The sequence below is a fragment of the Copadichromis virginalis genome, linkage group LG14 (assembly GCF_057382275.1).
Source record: "Copadichromis virginalis isolate Kocher_CV1m ecotype Utaka linkage group LG14, C_Virginalis_male_GT1.1, whole genome shotgun sequence".
Taxonomy (NCBI): domain Eukaryota; kingdom Metazoa; phylum Chordata; class Actinopteri; order Cichliformes; family Cichlidae; genus Copadichromis; species Copadichromis virginalis.
In genome coordinates this window covers 10,482,140-10,503,717 of record NC_140631.1, presented here as the reverse complement: position 1 = coordinate 10,503,717, position 21,578 = coordinate 10,482,140, and the positions used below count along the sequence as shown (strand labels likewise).

The window sequence follows — 21,578 nt, the reverse complement described above, 5'->3', positions numbered from 1 at the left end:
GGAGCCTGCAATCAAAGTGTTATCCTAATAGTGTCATTGAAGAGCTTGTTGGCTGGGGTTTAAACAGAGCGCAGTTTAAGTTAATTTATTTTCACTTGACTCCAAGGAGAGCTGCATGCCCCTACTGTTATCAGAGTTGATGCGCAAATATTTTTTGCTAAGTACAGGACGTCAACCTGATTCTCTGGCACCGGTCTGGGCTTTAATCGGTCACCTGACACACACACACACACACACACAGAGGACTGTGCTCCGCGGCTCGGCTCCACCTCGCTCGGCGGGTGTGTGAAGAAGATCCAGCCCGTTATTTCAAGGTTATCTCCTGCAGGAGCCTCACTTTCCGGATCCTATGGGAATTCTGATAACCGCGGTGTTTCTCTGGGTTGCCGTCGGAGGTAAGCATTCATCACATCCATTAAACACACACACTGTGTGCATGCAGGGCGCTTTTAGTGTGAAGTGGCGGCAAAAAATTGGCAAGCTAAGCCGAAGACGACCCAGTTCTTTACACGCTACTACCTCAGCTACTCTTTTTACCGCCATGGAGCCGGCTTTGTGATAGAAACACACACAATAAACGCGTTTTAGCGCTACTTTGTGGCGCAGACTGGCGCTTTATGCTAACCTAATGGCGGAATCCGCAGGGGTTTAAGACTAATAGGCTAAACAGGAGCGTTGTTACATAATTTGTTGTGCGCCCACCTTTGTGTTTGTGTGCCTGTGGGGCGATGCTGCTTCTGCCCGTAGACACATTTCACACACAGAGGAGTATTTCAGTGTTTAGGGATTCCCGGCTTTGTCCGCTACTAATCCAAATGGAAAAAGCTCCGCGCGCAGGTGAGCGGAACAGCGCACACGTGCGCGTGATGCTCAGCTGCACGCGCCAGCCGCTGCGAGAGCCAGCGTAATCAATTATAATCTGGGGGGTGTGTGCTTCACACACACACACGCGCGTGTCTGCAGGGGCGCACAGCTCTGTCAGTAACCTATAGAGGATACTACAAGCTGTGGGTTAGAGTTGTGTCGCAGTGTGTGAGGGCAATAACCCCACCCTAACACTATACAACCAAATCTATTATTACATTAAAATGGATATAAAATACTGCATAATGCAACTGCCGCTCCACATCTGTCAAAGCCAACACTCCATATTGCGCATCCTTCAACCCCCCCCCCCCCCCCCATAATAAATGCACCTATTCCTGATGCAGACAGACATTTGGGGGCTTGTTGAGCAGCTCGTGTACTCCACAAATTTGACTTGGACACGTGATGTATTCATTTCTGAGCGGACAAGCCGAAATAAAGCCAGATCACGGTGATAATTATGGTGCTGGGGTGTCCCAGCTTGCACACACACACTTCGTCATCACATGGACATGCAGACTGTTAAAAGGCCAAACTGTAGGCAGCTCACGTGTCTGCGAGGGGGCACCAGTGGTATCAGCTGGTCCCGTATTGATCCTGCACTGATCGGGCTGCGAGCTGCGATCCCACAGAGCCCAGATAAAAGTCAGAGCTTTAATTTTCCTCAGTGTCTTTTATTATTTATAATTATTTGTGAATACATAACATTTGAAGTCATGTTTGATGAAGTGAACCTTTATGGAGTCTTTCAAACAAAACCGTTGTTGTTAGCTGATAGACACAATCAAAGTGAAGTGGTTTTAATAAATAAGCTGATGAGAAACACTAAGAAAACAAAACAACTGTTGATTTCCATTATGTGACTCAGAGATATATATATTTTTTGTAGATGTGAGTAATTCCTTAGAAACTTCCTTAGAGAAATTCTCCTTTGTGTATTTTGGGTGGCACTGTTAGTGTGGTATGCTTGGCAGTGGTGGTTTTGGAAGAAAAATGCACTTCATGCTAATAGAAGTACACGCTCATTAGGCATTTTAAGTCAGTCAAAAAATATTATGACAGTTAAAAACTTATTTATTTTTCCCTTTTTATGTCAGGGGCCCAGACTTGATGATATTTGCCTTTATTTATGCATGATTTTCTTCATAATTGTGATGGCAAAGTACCACTAAAAAAACCAAAAAACAATCTTGTAAAGTAAAGTTAACATGTGCGATGACATTTGTAAACAAAGAGTGAATAAAGCTGCTGGAACTGAGCAGCATCACGTCTCACACTTCAAACAGTCCTCGCTCCCGGCGCGCAATAATGAAGGAGAGGGTTGCAGGCTGCAGGATGAACATGGATTCTTGGTCCTCGCTAGATGCAGTGTATCACCGTGAGGAAAAGGCACCAGCAGAGCAGCTTAGTGTGCCTTTAATGACTGGCTGGCTTGTGTGGTATTGGTGACTGATTTAACCCGGGTGGGAAACGACCTTGTGAGCTAAAGCTTCTGGGAACGACTGCATCCTGGAGTGCGAGAGAGAAGGGGGGACTGGGAGTTAAGCACATTAACAAGGGAACAGCTCCACCTACGCTCGCACAGAGCAAACGGTTGGAAAGTAAACAAACTACTTCATCTGTGGTGCAAGGTTTCAGCTCCTTTTACTGATAGAAAACTGCTGATTACATTGATTTTTAGTCCAATTGTCCCTCCGTGCCTCACCGTGTTCACTCTGCGTCTCTGTCTGTGTTTGTGTTTCAGTGGGAAGCCGGCCAGTAATCTCACCCCTTAATGATGCAAAGGTGAGGAACAAGACTTTATTTTTGAATTTCATCCATCAGTCTGCTGCTTTTTAATTACTCAACTGTAAAATATGTGTGTGTGTGTGTGTATTGTACCATTAGGTTGAATGTATTATTCAGGAGACACTGAATGAAGATGGGTCACCGCACGATTGTGGCCCACAGCTAGCAGGTAGGTAACCAATTAGCTGTTCTTAAGAGATCAGATGGTGTCATGCAGGGTTTGGTGTGTGCGGTTTGATTGCACGGTGATTAGGCTCGCTTGTGTCTAATTCTTTTTTGCAGATGAACTTGATGAGGTGCACAGGCATCAGGGTCTTCTCAGGGAGCTGCAGAAACTGGCTGATGATGGTACACATAAATTCACACTGCCTCAGTCTGATGTTGTTTTTAAGATATTACTACTAAAAAAACCCCATAAAACATGGGCACTTATATTTGTTGTCTTTTTTTATGTCACACTGACTGTTTCCATTTTTCAGAGAGAGATAAGGAGCATGATGATGAACGTCAGCGGTACGAGTACAATCTGGCCAATGATGAGAAGGATGAGAATGACTTCGAGGAGACGGGCGAGGACGAGAGAGATCTGAGCAACCTCGCAAAGGAGACAGAGGGAGAGGAAGAAGACAAAACAGAGGATGATGACACCAAGGAGAAGGTGATGGAGGAGCCGCGCATTGAAGACAGAGAGAGGGATGACGAGGAGGAACGAGCCAAGGAGCTCGAGGAGTTGCTTGCCGAAGAGCTCGCCAAGAAAGGCAAGGAGGAGAGAAATGACGAAGAGCTCAAAGAGCTGCTGAAGGAGCTTAAAAAGAAGAGGTATGAGGTGGTGAAGGAGAGGGAGATCCAGAAAGGCGCTGGGACGGAGCACAAGGACAAGGTGGAGGACAAGAAGAAGGAGCAGCAGGACAAAGAAAAGAAGGAGGAAATGGTGGAGGACTTGGAGAAGCAGAGGCTCGAGGAGAGGAGGAAGAATGAGGTGGAACTGATGGTGGAGAAAGAGAAGGTGGAAAAAGAGTTGAAGGAGCTGCTCAAGGAGCAGGACAGCAAGGGCAAGCCAGAGCAGGAGAGGGAGAGAAAGGAGAAGCAAGAGGAGCTGGATGAACTCGTCAGGAAGATGAAACGGGTGCAGGAGGAGGAACAGCAGGAGGTGCAGGGCAGGGAGAAAGAGGAAGACGAGGACCAAAAGACGGGGGAAGAGAAGAAGGAGGACAGTGAGAAGAAGAAGGAGGAGGGCGAGGAAGGAGACAAAGAGCCCGACTCTGAGAAAACAGAGACTGGATTTAAGAAGGAAGAGGCAGCAAAGGAGGTGGAGGTGAAGGAGCCCCAGCAGAAGAGAGTAATGGAGAAAGCGAGCGATGAGGCTACACGGCAGTTTGAGCGGGAGCGGTACAAGGGTGAGGAGGAGGAGGATGGAAACGGGGAGGACGAGGAAGATGAGGATGAATATGTCAGGGAGGATGAGGAGGGGCAGCAGGAGGAGGAAGACAATGAGGGTGAAGAGGAGGATGAAGAAGATGAAGGAGAAGTAAGTTAGAACAATTAATGGGTACATTCAGGCTTAACTGCAGATTACAGTGTAATTATACTGTAGTTACTTGGTAGTTATTGGAACCCATAGAATCATGATATCATCCTTGGTGATGTAGTATTGTTAAAGGGACACCAAATAACGACATTTTATTAAATAAATTAAAATTCTCTGGGAATACCAGAACCAAAAGGGGTCATGTGACCTGGCAACCTTGATAATCTCATTTTTAATCACATAAATAAATAAATAAATAAATAACTGAAGTAAGATAACTTTTTTTAATTGGCTAAAACAAATACTGACAAAGTTTAAATCTGAGGACATTACATGCGGTTAAAAAAAGGTGATAAATCACAATGTATGTTACTGTAATATTCAGTATATCACAAAGTAAAAGATTTTACACTTTCAAAATCAAACATGAAGCATTAAGACCAATACGTCAGAGTGAAATGCAACTGAAATATATAAAATCAGTGGTTCATTTATTCAAACAATTAATCATTAAGGTAAATATGCTTGGTATATAGTCGGTGTATACAAGTCAATTTAATTTGACCAGACTCCATTAAATGGAACATTTATTATTGCATGTTTTGTTTTTTGTTTTTTTGTTGGTTTTTTTTGGTTTTTTTGGGGGGGTGTCTCTTGTTACATTGACAGTGGTTTGGGATAGTTGAAAAATATGCTTTCTCTTAGCTTGTCTGTTCAAATTACAAATGCACTGATTCCAGGCTTGTGCATCTGTTTTTTAATCTGCAGGAGCTGCTGGAGATTGAAGCAGAGCTGCGCAAAGTGGCTGCAGAGCTGAGGGAACTTCGCAGAGGATAAGATACCCATAACCCACACGCACAGCAGAATGACAAAACCCCTTTGTTGCATTCACAGTCACACATTCGGCTCACACAGTTTCCATTTAACAGCCTTCAAATCCCTTCAACACTCAGAGGAATCTGTAAATGGACATTAGTGCAAAGTGTACATACTGTTGGTTCATTTCTGCTTTTAGATTGCCTGGAGGGAAAAAGAATACTCTTTTTTTCTTCTCTTTTGGTCATTTGGATGTGTTTTTGTGTTGAAGAAAAAGACGTAGTTTTCCCAGAGAATCTGAAAGCTTGTGCTCATCACCGTTGCCCCTGTCTTCTCGAGTATCTGTAAATAACGTGCGTGAGGTAGACAGGCGATAGATGCAATAGCATTTCAGCACTTTCATTCAGATGTTAGTTTGATTGCAGATTGTCAGCCACGAAGAGTCATGATCATAGCAATCAGCGCTTCTTTTACTCTGAAGGTTTCATCTTTGATGGCGTGTTCTTGTTTCAGGAAAAAAAAATACAGTTTCCCTATTATAAGTAGTTAGTGTATTTTAATATACAGTATATTTTGTGCAATAACTGATAACTGTGTGTACCCTGCTGTTCCGACTGTTAACGATACTGCTGATATTTGTACCCAGGAGGAAGTCGTTATCTCCTCTTAATTTCTTTGGCGACTTAAGTAGAAATGAAGATTGTTTGTTTCATTCGGCGCACGCACTGTTACAGCCAGACTGTTTGCGACGAACCGGGGTGACACGAGCGAAACACACACTTGCACGTACGTCACACTTTAAGTTTGTCTTTTGCTTGGTTGATCGTGTGGCAGAAGGAGGTGATGTACTTACAGCTTACAAGGTCTAAAAGTGTCACCTCAGGTTTCTCAGCCAGCTTTGCACTCTTATCTTAACAAGCCAAGGAGGAGCTGAAGGAAGGAGGAGAGGAAAAACTAAAGCCATTTGTTGTCTTTTTGGTAACAGTGACACCGACAATAACGTCGATAAATAATAGGTAGTGTTACATCCCAGTTTTAATGGCTGTCATGTCATTTGTGTAAATATCAGATATGTGGTCTGTAAGCCAAGGTCATGGGAAATATGAAGCAACACCGCCCCCAAGAGGACACTGGGCAGATATGCACTTAGTGCAGGATTAACAGGGTTGCTACTGGAGGCCCACTTAGTGCAATAACACAGTATAGACTAGAGCACACGCGAATGCAATAATTAGCCAAATACTGAATTATTTAATGTATTTTAATATGTAATCAAAGTGCATCATGTGGTACTCGTATACAAATATTTCTCTTTTTTCTACAAGGCCGAGATTTACGATACGTTTATGTATTTGAACACTGGCCGAGCCGACAGTCAACTTGTGTAAACACGTGGTAATAATACACGTTATGAATCAACACTGACGATGTTATAGCAATCTATTCCAAAGAGGAGATGCTTGTTCGCTCAAAGGTTAATCAACATGAATGTACTGTAGTTCCTTTTTCTATAGAAATACAAAATGAATCTCACAAACCAGCAGGATCACTGCAGGAAACGTCTGTGGGGAGGTGACGCGCTCAGCATAGAGGACATATGACACAATATGGAAAAAAGTGATTAAAAAAGGCATTTGTATTATTACTGGCCAATCAGAGTGCTATATTTTGTGCCTGCTGTATCTTCTTCTATGCTACCTGTCAATCAATAAACAGAAAAGTATACTCAAGTACTGTAGGTTGCCTTTTTTTTTTGCTTGTTTGTTGGCCTTAACAGAGCAGAGACAATTAGCAGGTCAAAGTAATTAGTGTGTTTTGAAGAGGATAAAGTTCGGGATCAAGTTTTGCTTATCCTTTTGATGAAACCAATCCGTGATCAACTCCTGGGGTGACAAACACCCACTGTTTCCTCAGAGGAACCACCTGTAGTGTGTGAACCAGCAGCGGCGTGTTTGTCCAACACTGACTGGATGTGGCTGAGCAGAGAGGAGAAAAACTGAGGCATGCCCTCGTAGCCTAGCAGAGAAAAGAGCGCATCAGAAAACGACAGTGTCTTCCTGTGTGTAAGTCACTGTGTACTCCGGCACTACCTGGGAAAATGTTGATGTCGATGACGGTGAGCGCGTGCGTTCCTATGTTGACGATGACATCCACGCCAAACAGGGCCATGCCGAGCTGAGCTCGGAGCTCCTTGACGAGGGCGGCCACAGCATCTGAGCTGGGAGAAGGCGGGTCCACCATATGTTCATCCACCTTAGAATATGAGACGTGGCATTTTATGGTGGACATGAGCAGCATTTGACCTGTTGCTTTAAACTAAGTCCGAAATATTACTCACAGACGTGAGATTAGAGTTCGACTCTGGTTTGGACACCTTTTGGCTGTTGAAGAAGATGGTCTTCCTGTCTGCAGGCAGGGAGAAAGAGAAACTGTTATACAGAAAGCAAAACTAGGTGATAACAGTGGCACATGAAAGTAAAAGTAGTAGAGAAAATGAAATGCTGGAACTCAAAAGGAAGGGACACAAAACGAAAGGAAAAGCAAGAAAGGTAAGGGCGATGCAAGTGAGTTAAAAAAAAAGTTAAAATATAAAGTTAAATGATAAAAGACGGGAAAGACGAAAGGAATATTGGCGGGGTGGAAACTGACCACAGGGGCCGGAGGGAAAGTTCTTGATAGAGGGTCTCTCTACGCAGCAGTGCTTGTCTCCTACCACAAACACTTTGTACAAAACGGCTCCGTGGTTCACAAAACTCTGAAGCACACAGGGGGGATGGATATCAGCCAGACTGGCTGCACTGAAGAGCAGACACATCTACAGCATGGAGACCACATGAGATTAAGAAATGGAAACTTACAAGAATACATTTTACAGTTAGTAGTTAGTAGATATCAAGTGGGATTTTGCGAGGCAGGAAAAACCAAATCAGCTACCTCATGTGAATATGAGCCGTGTGCCACTCTGGTTTTACAAACTGAGGTGAGGAAAAGAGGAAGTGTTTGTGTGTTAGTATTTTATTTTTATAAAACTGAATTGCATGTTACCTCCAGGCTTCAGTCACACACACACATGCATGCATGCACACAAAGATAATAAGTAAGAAATGTGGAGGACAGACATTAAGTGAACTGACTGAGAGGAAATGTTAGGCCCTGTCTTATCACAGCCTGCTGAATGGATGACAGGTCACTGCCACTGTGGACCTCGAGGCATGGGGGACTGCAGATACGCCAGTCTGACAAACAAAGAAGAATGAGTAACTGTTAATATCTGCGATTGAGCTGTAAGTTGTGTTACCGTTGGGCTAAGAAGCTGCAGTCACCTCGGAGTGAACTGTTCAGTTGGCTCATTATCCGACCCGAGATAAAGCGGTCTAATAGTTTAGCCATGGCAGGCAGGGGATCCAGCAGCACTGTGTCAGGATGAGCTGAAACATAACTCTGTGGTGGGAAAGAGAGAGGAGTCACTAACTGCTCATTAATGAAAACGTCCAGCTGCACCATTATTATTAACACCCGAGATTAAAAGACTACATGCAGAGGGTACTGGAGTATCCTCTGTCAGCAGCCCCAGATGAACACACAGTTTACTGGACTTGCAACATGAATAGTTTAAATAGGTGCAGCATTACCTGAAAGTTATCAAGGAGCTGCTGTGATTGGCTATCGTGCTCAGCTTCCACAATTACGTCAGACAGCTTGTGAAGGATGATGTCAAAGGGTCCCTGAGGGCCCAGGGGCTGAGTGAGATCAATCTACAATAGAAAAAAAAATGTACAGGCTATGTTGATGAACTTCTTTTAATATAGAATTTTCTACTTTTTATTACAAGCTTCATTATCTTATTCTTTAATCCCAGTTTGGATTAGTGAGACAGACTCCCTCTCTACTTTTAGGACTAGACTTAAACTTTCCTTTTTCATGTAGTTAGGGCCGGATCGGGTGACCTTGAATCCTCCCTTTGTTACGCTGCAATACACCTAGGCTGCTAGGGGCTTCCCATGATGCACTGAGTGTTTCTTCTTCAGTCTCTATATATATTTATACACATTTATAAACTCTGTTTTTAATCATTAATTATTAAAATCTCTGTCTTCCTCCCCTCACCCCCAATTGGTCTCACAGATGGCTGCCCCTCCTTGAGACTGGATCTGCAGGAGGTATCTTCCTTTTGAAAGTCAAAGGAGCTTGCAAAGAAAAGCGTCTGGACTTCTTTAAGTTGCTTGAAGACGTTTCACCTCTCATCCGAGAAGCTTCTTCAGTTCTAATGTCAAATGTGGAGAGTCCCAGATATAAACCTAGTGGGAGTTTCCCCCCACAGAGGGACAAAAGGACCCCCTGATGATCCTCTAATCGCCTGAGCCAAGGTGGGAAACTGGGCGTGGGTCCCAATCAGCCAGAGTTTCGGGTGAGCTCATTGTGAAACCTGGCCCCACTTATCATGCGAATTCCTAAGATCAGATGGCCCAGGATGTGAGTGGGCGTTAAGGCGTCTGGGAAGGGATCTCAAAACTGGATTATAGATGGCAGAGAGTTGGTGTCGTAAACCACCGCCTCTGTTCAAAGATGGTCGCTCACAGTGGACATAGATGATAGATGGCTTCTTTCACTCCTCTTTCAAACCATCTGTCCTCTCTGTCCAAAATGTGAACATTGACATCCTCGAAAGAGTGTCCTTTATCCTTAAGATGCAGATGGACAGCTGAGTCTTGTCCTGTGGAGGTGGCTCTTCTGTGTTGTGCCATGCACTTGTGAAGTGGCTGTTTGGTCTCTCCAATGTAGAGGTCTGAGCATTCCTCGCTGCACTGTACAGCATACACCACATTGTTAAGTTTGTGTCTTGGCATTTTGTCTTTCGGGTGAACCAGTTTCTGTCTGAGCGTGTTGCTGGGTCTGAAATACACCGGGATGTCATGCTTGGAGAAAACTCTCCTGAGTTTCTCTGATACACCGGCTACATAGGGGATGACAATGTTGTTGCGTCTGTCCTTCTTATCCTCCCTCGCTGGTGTCTGATCTTCTTTTCTGTGCCTCTTTGCTGACTTTAAAAACGCCCATTTAGGATAGCCGCACGTTTTGAGTGCTTCCTTTACATGTGTGTGTTCCTTCTTTTTTCCTTCAGGCTCAGAGGGAACATGTTCTGCCCGGTGGTGTAGGGTCCTGATTACTCCTGATTTGGACCCACACCCAGTTTCACACCTTGGCTCAGGCGATTAGAGGATCATCAGGGGGTCCTTTTGTCCCTCTGTGGGGGGATACTCCCACTAGGTTTATATCTGGGACTCTCCACCATTTGACCTTAGAACTGAAGAAGCTTCTCGGATGAGAGGTGAAACGTCTTCAAGCAACTTAAAGAAGTCCAGACGCTTTTCTTTGCAAGCTCCTTTGACTACGATGACCTGGATGACTGAGAACCTTCACAGACATCTTCCTTTTGAAAGCGAGTTTTTTTCCCTCCCACTGCCAGCAAGTGTTTGCTCACAGGTCGTCATTAGACTGTTGGGATTTTCTCTGTATTACAGTAGGGTGTTTCCCTTACAATATACAGCACCTTGAGGAAACTTGCTGTGATTCGGTGCTATATAAATAAAAAAAATTTAATTGAACTGAACCCATTCGCACACATATCCATACCTTATAATGTTCACACACACACACTCCAATCAATGCACGAGGAGCAACTCAAGGTTCAGTATCTCGCTTGACATGCAGACTGGAGGAACTGGGGATCAAAGCACTAACTTTACAATTACCACATGACCCACCCACTAAACCTACAGACCCTGGCGCTCTCGGGCTGTCTCTAAACAACTGTGCTTATCTTTTAGGTCAAATCAGATTGGGTGTGCTCAGGGTGGTGCAGCTGTAAGCCATAATAGATGTAGCCAATCTATGCTGTAGGAGTTTAATATAGCTAAATTCTCATATTATCACTCATATTATCTTCATTTGTGCAGTCTTGAAGTGTAATAAATGTACAGTTGCAAATGGCAGTTTGTTTTAGCACATGTAGCTGATCACTGCACCAATTAAGGAGTGATCATCAAAAAATATAGAAAGTCAAATTTTCAAATGGCTGAGCAGGAAAAACACAGGTGTTACTGTTTGCATTGATAATATCCCCATTCTGTCTATAACAGTGATAAAACAAGAATAAAGCTAAAAAAGCGTGTGCTACAAGACATGATCAAATGAGTCTGTGTTATTACTTTAAGTTTGAAATCATTGCATATCCAACCGGTAGTCAGCAGCAAGGACAGCAGGGGTGTTTCTTTGAATTGTGGCCACTTTTCCTAGAAACCTTGGAAACCTATGACCAAGCGCCTTGTCATAGGGGAGTAATCTGACTGAAGGTGAATGTTCTTGTGATTTGGTGCCATATAAATAAAACCAAATAGAAAGTCAGCACTGTCTTTAAGCCTTATATGATTCGAGAAGAGAACAAAGAAAAAAAACAAAAGAGTTGACCTCTGGGGGTGACAACTGTCTTGGCTTCAGGAGGGATCAGACGTTTTACAACCAAACCACAGAGCCAGTAATAATTATGTACATTAGCAGGGCCTTGTCACTGGCACACCTACAGTCAATAGATTGCAACACAGTGACTCGTAATAACTTCCAGAAGCAAGGTCAACTTCATGACATCACACAGTATGTAAAAGGTTAAGACACCACATGAAATATATATAGACCTTGTTCACGCAGTTCTTTTGATTTTCTTTTGGTATTGCTTAATGCTTCGTTTTAAGCCACCAGCAAATCTTTCAGACAAGAAAAAAGAGTCACTTCCTGATCTCTGCTCCTGAAATCTAAATCACCATAAAACACACCCAGGTGGTTTTACACACCCATGCAGTAGTATATGAAGATATTTGCGTGCAGTTAAATGTCTGAACAGTTATGATCACGGATGGGTTGCAAGTTCACTACAAGCAGATTATAGCAGGTGGCCGCAGGTGGCTGCGATACTAACTGCTAATGTTGTGGCCGCAAGTATGTGACTATGAGCGCATAGTGTTCATAATCTAGTGTCACAGCTATCAAGCAAGTATGAAAACATCCATCTACCGTCACGCACTTACAAAGACATGCAATGTTAAGCATGTTCGCCCACACACACACAAACAAGAAAGTTTTTAGCCTTTACACTAAAAAAAATTAATAATTTTCCCCTAATTTAGGCTTTTACAATCATCTTACTCCTTGGAGTCTGACACAGAATCACTCACACACTGCCTTGTTCCACTCGTCTTAATTAAACTGTAATTATCAACACGAATACGTAACAAATAAAATAAACTGGCCAGTCTTCAGCCTCGCATTTCATGTGACTCGCCATTGTGATTTAAGATTTAACACACAGCCAAGATTTCATGGGCGAAAAGAACTCACCTTTACCACTTCCACTCCATGGTGTCTGTAGGAAAAAATATTAAAATGCTTATTGTCTATTGTTATGTTAGACATAATGAACAAGACTATGCTGACAAATCATTCAGTATAGAGAATTTTACAGTTGAATAGCCTCATAGTAAAACAATAAGTACACTTACGCACAGAACCGTATGAACGCGTCTAGGTTCATCCTCCTGCGCTTCTTGTCACTGAGCCAGCAGCCCACCCTGCGCTCTGACATCCGGACCCCTGCAGCCGAGGGACCGCACACGCGCACGGACAGACGATCCATTCATCCCTTCCCTCTGCCACTTCTGCTCGGGAGTGTCGAGTCCTCTCGCTCTTTTATGGGGACAGTCATGAGTCATGGTTGTCTGAGTCCGCACAGGAGGAGCGAGAGGGCCAGTTTAACTAGTAAAGTCTCTGACTTCCTCGTTGGCGCTGCCATCCAATTAAAGCGGCCGGGGCCGGTCATGGAGCCGCTCTGAGCGAAAAACTGAAAGAGAAAGTAAAAATCCTGTCGGGGAAGTTACTCCATTAGCCTGCTTTCACGGCAGTAGCACAGGCATGTCATTTCCTATTATCTGACTCTTGAAAAACACTCGAAGTATCGATTATTTGCGTGCTCATATAGACATATTGAGTAAAGTTCACCTGAGGTCACAAGGAGGAAGATGTCCCGAGGGTCCAACGCAGGTTTTGACCGACACATCACCATTTTTTCACCAGAGGGCCGCCTGTACCAAGTCGGTAAGGGACATTTTCTGTTGTGTGTTAGCTGACAGCAAACCCGGACCATGCCTAGTGTACAGTACAGTAGCACAGTCATTACCAGGTGTGAGCTACCTGCTGCTGCTAATCGAAACAACACTACAAGAACATGATGGAGCAAAAGTAGCTAGCTTCTTCTGGTTTCGGTGCGGAGTACGGTTAGCGTCCAAGTTGAACACGTACTAGTTGCTATACCTGTTTTTACTCAAGCTTGAATGTTTATAACCTAGTTAAATTGCAATATGAATAACTGCACACAGTTAGTAGTTAGTTTGAGTTAGTTTTATTCTTTATGTGTGCTTTTAGTGTTTGAAGTATCCCGAAAAGAGAAAAAAATAGTTCCTCTAAGTTGTTTTCCTAACTATCATGGGCTAACTCGGTGCCTTCCCCCTCATAAATTAAATAATCAGATTAAAAAAATCAAGGGGGAGGTTTATGTTGTTATTTTTTCTCATATGTGTCTTGTGCTGCGATGCAGAGTATGCCTTCAAAGCCATCTCTCAGGGCGGGTTGACCTCCGTTGGGATCCGGGGTAAGGACACCTCGGTGGTGGTCACACAAAAGAAAGTTCCGGTAAGACCTCAAACGCGTCTCACTAGTGATGATGCTGATGATGATGATGTGAGCTGAAGCCAAACAGTGAGGCCACTTATGACTCAAAGCATGTCAGCAAAAAGCTTGAATAAGATACCCTGTATATAACGCGATAGGGCCTCAAACACACCTTTGGCATGTTTTTTATTCTCCTATGTCAGCTTCATCATCTAGTCACTGCAGTTATGGATGTTATGGAGTGTGCACGGATCCAGATATGATCCAGGAGACCCATTCATTTATCCAATTTAGGGTTACAGGAGGGCTGGAACTATGATAGGGTGAAAGGCAGGGTCTTTCAGAGACCACAAAGGCCTTCTGGAGAAAGGTTTTAATGCCAGACAAGACAAATATTGAGCTATTTGGCCACAATGGCAAGAGGTATGTTAGAGGAGTAAAGCTGCGGCTTTCAAACCCAAGAGCACCAAGAGTCTTAAGTTGCCCTTGGGCTGTTTTGCTGTACCAGTGGTACTGGTACAAGATGTAGCAGTACCCAAAGAACCAACCTTAGCCCTGTTGAAAATTTGTGGACTATGCTTCAGATGTCATGATGTTCCTAAAAACCAAAATAAATGAACTCTACCAATTCGAGCAGAAGGACTGGTCATATATCCAGCCAGAATTATACTAGAACCTTTTTGATGGCTACCAAAAGTGTCCAGCTTGCTAAGGCACATTTAACCAATGATTAGTGGGGGTGTCTGTATATAATTGATCCCATGTATAAATATTTCATCCTATGTGAATTAGAGAAAAAGACCCTGGAAAAAGAACATCACAAAAAACAAAAGAAAAGGAAAAAGGAAATTATCAGAAGATCAAAGTGCTTAAAACCATCAGAGATGCATTTCATGAGTCTAAATTGTTACTTTGACAAAATACTGCAGTGTCTAGATTTATAAAGTTGGATCATTTTTCCTACAGGATAAGCTGCTGGACTCTTCCACTGTGACCAACATGTTCAAACTAACACCTCGCATTGGCTGCGTGATGACCGGGCACAATGGTATGTATACATCACTTAACAGCATGCATTTCATTATGATAATGTGTATGCTGTGCTGTCATAAATAATAATGAATAAATATGAGACGTGATGTATGTGTTGTTAAAGTGTTGATGTTCTTTTTGTGTGTAATTACACTCAAATCCTGTTGTTTCTGTGCAGCTGACAGTCGTTCCCAGGTTCACCGGGCCCGAGTGGAAGCTGGGGAATGGAAGTATAAATTTGGTTATGACATCACGGCAGACGTGTTGTGTCGCAGGTTGGCTGATATCTCTCAGGTGTACACGCAGAATGCTGAAATGAGACCTCTAGGCTGCTGTAAGTAGGCGCTTACGTGCATTTTCACATTTTATTTGCGTTAATATATAGATATAATTAATAGTTAAGACAGTTTAATTTAAGGGACACATTAATAACACATATAAGAGCTCATTAAAAACTGACTGCATGTGCACTGAATGTTCACAATCTGAAGGACGGCTGTCTTAAGTTGTCCCCGTGTGCTCCCAGGTATGATCATGGTGGCCATTGACCCCCAGCACGGTCCTGTCCTTTATAAATGCGACCCGGCAGGCTATTACTGTGGCTTCAGAGCCACGGCGGTTGGAGCCAAACAGACGGAGGCTAACAGCTACCTGGAGAAGAAGCTGAAGAAAAAGCCAGAACTCAACCATGACAGGACAGTGCAGGTAAAATGAAGCTTGATGAAAACACACTTTCTCTGAATTATTGATGCGATGCCTCCAATTTTAGTCGAAAAGGTGAGTTATGCGGTGGTGGTAAAAGCTGCTGGGTGGAATCGAAAGGATTGTCCTCCAACAGAAAGGCCAAGGTATACCAACAGTGTCCCTGAATAAAACATTGGATTCCTGTCTGTCGTTATACAGGATGTTTTTACATCCTGCAAAAGTCAAATCTGTGCCTTTATCACTGGTATAGTCACTGCCTTGAAATTATCTGCCTCACCTAGGATTAGCTCATCATACATTGTTGAATTTGTTTTTCCTATACCTGCTCATTCCCAGAATAGCAGCCTCTGATGCACTTGGCCTTTTACCTTTGTTAGAATATCAACATCTCAGTGGTTGTATGTCAGTGAAGGAGAGGGTGTTGCATGATTTCAGCATCTCTGATTGAGATATGATTTACAAGAGGATGACCTGTGAGCAAACAGGTCAATGTGACAATGAACCATAGCAGCCTGTCCTTATAACAGTTTCACATTGCCATTCATGTGACTCTGAACTTACCTCATAAAGTGTGACGTTTCCAGTAACATGAACCCTGCTTACATGTCTCAGGTCATCTCACCTGTAAAGAATCACTGATGCTGGCCTTACACCAAATAACTCTCAGGCAATATCAGTGTCGAAGACAAATGTCCCGTGTCACGACAAAATATTGGCAGTTTTCTGTCATCTCGATTGTCTCAGTCAAAGCTGCCTTAAGTTGGTGTTGTTGTCGTCTCCATATTCCATAGGAATCACCCACGTTTGATTCAGTTGTAAGTCTTTGGTCATGGCTCAGGCAAATCACTTTCATGAACATGGTTGACACCCAGTAGCTTCTCTTCCTCCGGTCTCATTCTCAGTGGCATCTTATGTATGCAGCACCTTCTGTTTAATGCTCAGTTGTCCAGCATTGTGTGATATTGTTAAAGGCAATTTGGTTACTTGGAAATAATAACCCTGAAAAAAATTCCCAGTGTTTGCAAAATCTTACAATCTATGACTACAAACTTTCAGTCAAGACACAGCATCTCTAGATGCTTCAGAAGTGCTTTTAAAGTCTTCTAGTGTGTGGTTGGCATTATACATTTTGTGTGACGATCGCTAAAACTGCCTGCTGAGTTGTCTATGATGTATTTAACGACATACACTATATGGACAAAAGTGTTGGGCCGCACCTCTTAATCTTTGAATTCAAGTATTGCCAGTCCCATTGCCACATGTGTACAAAGTCATGCACCGAGCAATGCAGTCTGCCTTTACAATAGGGCTGCCACAAACGATTATTTTGAGAGTCGACTAGTCACCGTTATTTTTGCGATTAGTCGACTAATCAGATAATGCATCCATTGGACGTAAAACGTACAGCTTACTGCACCAGCAGCATCTGCTCTTATATAACTATCATTAGCTTACAGCTTGAAGTATTTAAGGTATGTGCTAACTAAAAATAAGGACAAGATGATAGTTTGTTAAATTTTAATGAAATCTGCAGGTTGTTTCAGTGAAGTTTAATAAACTCAGCCGTCTGCTCCTTGCTATCTAAAATATAACAGGACACTGGAGTATATTCTCCAGCATCTCACACTTCTGATAATCAGTTGTCTGCTTGACGTTTATTCAGCTGTGTAAAAACTTTATTTCTCAGCCAAACCGATTTACTCAGGAACAAATAAAATACTAAAAAAGCCAAAGAATAACATTTTTAAGTTATCTAAGTGACTTATATTACATGTTTAACCTGCGTAGCGAAAGACGGCGGTGGGTTTGAAAACAATTTGCCGGGAGTCCGGTGTTCTCACGGGCTCTAGTGAGCCTAGCCCCCGGCTAGCTATCGAGCTAGTGGGTAACAGACGTCTCCGAAAACGTCAGAGCGCTTTTGAAAATATGTGGTGTCTTGATAAACTGAGCAGATATTTGAGGTTTACACAGCTACATTCAGCCTGAAAATATGTTAAACTTTTTTTTTGTGACCCAAAAAGAATAATAAGAGTAATATTAAAACTAACTAGCTACCGCCATTGTTGGAAACTGAGCTGGGCTGCGCTATGAATTCTGGGACAGAGCTTCTTCTTCTTCGGGGTGTAACGGCAGCTGGCATCCTTGTACATGCAGTGCTGCCATCTTCTGTTTCAGTCCGTTATTACACTCAGCGCACCAGCTGTCTCAGTAACTGCAGAGGTTCAAACCTTCTCTAACATTAACGTCAACAGAAGAGTGTGCACTGGGAGCTTCACGGCCTGGGTTCTCTGTGACTAACAGGATTCTGTAGGTATAATGTGTAGGCCTGTGCTTTAGTCCATATATTGTATCTTTTGCAGTGTAAACCCTAATGTGTCCTGATGTGTCCCTTGAAAAATGAGCCATGAGGGCAGATGTGGTGGTACTTTTTCTTTTGTCCTGTTCCCTTTTTGTTCAGCCAGTGTCAACATTTAGAGGGGTTTAAACGTCAAATCTGACTTGGCCTTTAAAAACCTGAATACTAGTGGTCACCTGAGCACACTATAGAAGCAGGTGTAAACCATGATTTTGTTCATGATGTTGGAGTCAGGCCAGTTAACCAAGTGTAAACTGAACCAAGCCTGAAAATCGCCCAATGCCAGAGAATCAACCAGCATTCCTCAAAACTATTAAAACCTTTTGAATGACTTGCAATACAACCTGTGTTGTAGGAAAACGCACCTGAAACAACATTTTCCTTTCGGCTTTCTCTCCTCTGTGCACCTTGTTAGTCTGTGAAGTTGTACTCTGCTTTCGCTCTGACCGAAAATCCTCTTTAATGTTCTGACTGAAGGATTTTTTCTTTCCTGTCTTTCCAGTTGGCCATTTCCTGTCTGTCCTCTGTCCTGTCAGTGGACTTCAAGGCCAGTGAGCTGGAGATCGGCATAGTGACCAAAGACAAACCTAAGTTCAGGTAACTTCATTCACACACTGGTTTCACCACATGGGTCATGACTGAGGTTCTGCTCTAGATTTTTACCCTGAAAGAAACGTGGCATTGTTTATTATTTTAGGTGCTTTTATTGCAAATACGAGTTTACTTTTTTGTTTTGGTTCATTCCGTTTATATTGTTTGTCAGATGCTTTTTATTTTTTTGTCAGTCTGGTAATTATACAGGATTTGAATCTCTCTGTTTTGAAGGACTTAACATGGCCATGTCTGACTTCTGTTCTTCCACTTTTCCTCCCTCCTCTCCTTCTGGCAGGACACTCGCTGAAGAAGAAATTGAAACCCACTTGGTTGCCATAGCAGAGCGGGAGTAGAGACACCCTTGCAAACATCGGTCTGTGATTTATCATAGTCTGCTATAGTCGGTGTGCTTGATTTAGTCTAATTTACCAATGCTGTTCCACTGTACACAGTCGGTCACCTGCATATCCAGACAGATTAATCAAGCGCACCTGATGAAGAAACTGCTAAAAAGGATCGATACATGTTTGATTCATAGTGATAGGACACATATCTCCAGTGGGCTTTTTTAAAACAGTTCTGTATAGAGTAGTAATGCCATTTTTAAATTTTGATCTTGCACCTAAAGCGACTAGCTAAACTTTTGTTGGATGCTGGTTTGTGCATAATATTTATCATACAGCATTTTTAGGACTGTATGTTTATAACAACACTCTCCAAAGATCATAATAAAACTGTCCCTGGGAGTCATACTTAATGCTTTTTAAGCAACTCACAATAAAACTGAATGCAAAGAAGACTGAGCAATGTCGTGTGTTGGTTTAACGTGAACGGATTAAGGATAAGGATCCAGGATTTAGACGGGGTAGACTAATGAGGCCATTAGAAACATTCATGTGTTCATTTATGTTAGCTGCAGCTAAAGCAGATTTAATTTTAAAAAGCAATCACAGTTTATGAGGCTCTTGTGTTGAAATGTATGTGGCTTCTCTGCCTGTTATTCACTGTTGAATGTCCTGCGTTTCTTCTTGTGACCACTAGATGGCAGTGGTGTGCCTGCTTCCAGCCTCTGAGTATTTCATAACAGAATTTGTTCTTCTTTGTACTTTTCTATTTACAGAAATCAATTTTGACTCTTGTAAACTATTACGCTTCCAAGTCTTTGGGGATTGCGTGTCTGTATGTGTGTCACACTGCCAATCGTGCATTTCCACTTTGTTATTTGTCCCTTGTTGTGTGTCTTGCCAGTCCACCAGAAAGACACACTGTGACCCACCATTTACAAAATGTCACCTGGCAGTCTGAAAGGATAAGTGTTTCTCAGCCACGCACGCACATATTCACTCTTAAAATGAACACGTACAATGACAGAGAACAGCAGCGTGTTTATGCTTTTACTTTATTATTAGAAGCAGATTACATGAATATCCTGTTAGTTTACAGAAGTTAAACTGTGATCCTACATTATTAATAATGCTGATTCTCTCATTGACAACAATATTTATTACTTACCTGCCAAGTAGTTTCACAGTATTCACTGCCCTGAAATTGTCTTAAACAAATACTGTACCGTTGCAATATCTCTATGGTAGCCATGTGATGTTACACATCATACACGTGTTTGTTCTGCACCAGTTTCCAGTAGTTTGTGTTTCATCTTGTTTGTTGTTTATGAGCTCTCTTTGCTCCTCGGTGCTGTCCTGTTTCCTTACCACCCCCAGCTGCCCCACAGCCTGCTGAGGTCTCTTCTTTCCCACAGTCACCAAGTGGTCTGGGGGTTGTTCCATTCATTAGAATTTACATCTGATATTTCAGGGTCTTTACCTTACAGTGTAAAGCTCATAGAGATAACTGCTGTTGTGAACTGGTGCTATGTAATGTAACTTTACTAATGCCCATCCAATAATACATTTTAAAGTTAAGATTAATACTTTAAGGTCATTTGAAAGCTTACAGGACTGAGAAGAAGGATATTTAAAGACTAGATTCTCAATTTGTTTGCAGACACATTAAGGATTTAGACTGAGAGCATCAAAAAGCCCTGCTAGTCTTGTTAAAGCTCCTAGTGGTTGGAGCACGGTCCTAAGTTGCATTGATAGGCTTTAAGTGTCTCGCCTTCAATTACTTTATGGGAGCAAGCGTTGGCACATAAACTCTTATGGCCTGTTTTAACCCCATGCCAACAGGATGGGAACAGTGCTGCAGTGTAGCATTAAGATTATATATATATATATATATATATATATATATATATGTGTGTGTGTGTGTGTGTGTGTGTGTGCGTGTGTGTGTAAATCTTTCAGTTTAGCATTTTAACCGGTAAAACCAGCTGGCTCTTCAACCCCCATTGCTGCATTGCATGCACAGGAACCTGGAAAAACACAGAACACAAAGAACGCTGTCAGCACTGGCAGGTTCATAGTTTACATAAATGCAGACAGACATGAAAAAGTCTCCACCAATAAAAGTGTTGAACTCGTAGATATGCTAGCTATACTTAGTGGATCCACACCGCAAAAGTAGTTGGAGTACTGCAACCTTTACATGTTCCAGTCCCCAGTTTTTAGATACTTTATTCTGGCAGAAACATTGACTGTTACAGCCATGGACTGTATACAAAAGATGGACATGGCCACCATAAAGCAGACTGAGAAGCCACTGCATGCTGATTAGCTAGCAATTTGTCAAACAAAGTGAAGCATATCCTGCTTTATCCTCCTTTTTTACTTTAATTAAGTCTGTGATTAGCACATAAAACATTTTGTTATATAATATATGATTTGCAACTAGCAATTGAGATCATAACTAATTAAAACGTGTTTACTGAGATCAAACAGCAAGAAAACTGAAGGGATGTTCTCCCCTAGACCTCTACACAATTGGACTCAAGTCACACCCATTCTGGCTATTAAAAGGACAGATCTATGTCACTTTTCAGAGCTGGTAGCATTGTCCATCTTTTATATACAGTCTATAACTCTAGCACAGGGGTTATATAACAGCAATGTGAATGGTCTCTTCATTTAAGTTTCAAACTGCAGTAACAAAATATCTTTAATGAAAAAGACCAATCTGTGCTTGAGATTAATTTAGGGATTACCACACAGTAGGACAGAGGAAGGTGGAAAGGGAGGTCCTATTTTAAGCTGTTTTAAAATTAATTATAGTAGAAGA

The 21,578-nt window shown here is 42.5% G+C and overlaps 3 protein-coding genes across 4 annotated transcripts; 2 read left to right on the top strand and 1 right to left on the bottom strand.

Annotated features, from left to right (window-relative positions):
- Window positions 1–140: 140 nt before the first annotated feature.
- On the top strand, window positions 141–6,729 carry LOC146693424 (uncharacterized). The gene is made up of 6 exons (XM_085479273.1): window positions 141–395; window positions 2,612–2,652; window positions 2,755–2,824; window positions 2,938–3,003; window positions 3,135–4,183; window positions 4,952–6,729. The coding sequence occupies exons 1-6, from the start codon at window positions 350–352 to the stop codon at window positions 5,018–5,020; spliced, it is 1,341 nt and encodes a 446-aa protein (XP_085335399.1). The 5' UTR covers window positions 141–349; the 3' UTR covers window positions 5,021–6,729.
- Window positions 6,328–12,720, bottom strand: LOC146693423 (inositol-tetrakisphosphate 1-kinase-like). 2 transcript variants are annotated; one of them, XM_085479274.1, is made up of 10 exons: window positions 12,553–12,720; window positions 12,392–12,416; window positions 8,632–8,754; window positions 8,323–8,440; window positions 8,134–8,235; window positions 7,934–7,974; window positions 7,649–7,814; window positions 7,338–7,405; window positions 7,090–7,252; window positions 6,328–7,015 (listed from the first exon to the last, which is right to left on the bottom strand). In XM_085479274.1, exons 1-10 carry the CDS (start codon window positions 12,684–12,686, stop codon window positions 6,876–6,878), a joined length of 1,080 nt encoding a protein of 359 aa, XP_085335400.1. In that variant the 5' UTR covers window positions 12,687–12,720; the 3' UTR covers window positions 6,328–6,875. The 2 variants fall into 2 exon arrangements, with proteins under 2 accessions (XP_085335400.1, XP_085335401.1); XM_085479275.1 differs by lacking the exons at window positions 7,649–7,814; window positions 7,934–7,974.
- A 127-nt stretch (window positions 12,721–12,847) lies between these two features.
- LOC146693422 (proteasome subunit alpha type-6-like) lies at window positions 12,848–19,201 on the top strand. The gene is made up of 7 exons (XM_085479276.1): window positions 12,848–13,144; window positions 13,644–13,738; window positions 14,684–14,765; window positions 14,928–15,083; window positions 15,276–15,454; window positions 18,313–18,407; window positions 18,700–19,201. Exons 1-7 carry the CDS (start codon window positions 13,069–13,071, stop codon window positions 18,755–18,757), a joined length of 741 nt encoding a protein of 246 aa, XP_085335402.1. The 5' UTR covers window positions 12,848–13,068; the 3' UTR covers window positions 18,758–19,201.
- Window positions 19,202–21,578: the final 2,377 nt, after the last annotated feature.

Coding starts and splice junctions, on each gene's coding strand:
- LOC146693424 (XM_085479273.1), top strand. CDS start 350: ATGGGAATTCTGATAACCGCGGTGTTTCTCTGGGTTGCCGTCGGAG. Junction 396..2,611: donor TCTCTGGGTTGCCGTCGGAG/GTAAGCATTCAT, acceptor TTTGTGTTTCAG/TGGGAAGCCGGCCAGTAATC. Junction 2,825..2,937: donor TTGTGGCCCACAGCTAGCAG/GTAGGTAACCAA, acceptor TCTTTTTTGCAG/ATGAACTTGATGAGGTGCAC.
- LOC146693423 (XM_085479274.1), bottom strand. CDS start 12,686: ATGGATCGTCTGTCCGTGCGCGTGTGCGGTCCCTCGGCTGCAGGGGTC. Junction 8,236..8,322: donor ACTGAACAGTTCACTCCGAG/GTGACTGCAGCT, acceptor TTTGTTTGTCAG/ACTGGCGTATCTGCAGTCCC. Junction 7,016..7,089: donor CGACATCAACATTTTCCCAG/GTAGTGCCGGAG, acceptor TTTCTCTGCTAG/GCTACGAGGGCATGCCTCAG.
- LOC146693422 (XM_085479276.1), top strand. CDS start 13,069: ATGTCCCGAGGGTCCAACGCAGGTTTTGACCGACACATCACCATTTTT. Junction 15,455..18,312: donor ACCATGACAGGACAGTGCAG/GTAAAATGAAGC, acceptor CTGTCTTTCCAG/TTGGCCATTTCCTGTCTGTC. Junction 18,408..18,699: donor AAAGACAAACCTAAGTTCAG/GTAACTTCATTC, acceptor TCCTTCTGGCAG/GACACTCGCTGAAGAAGAAA.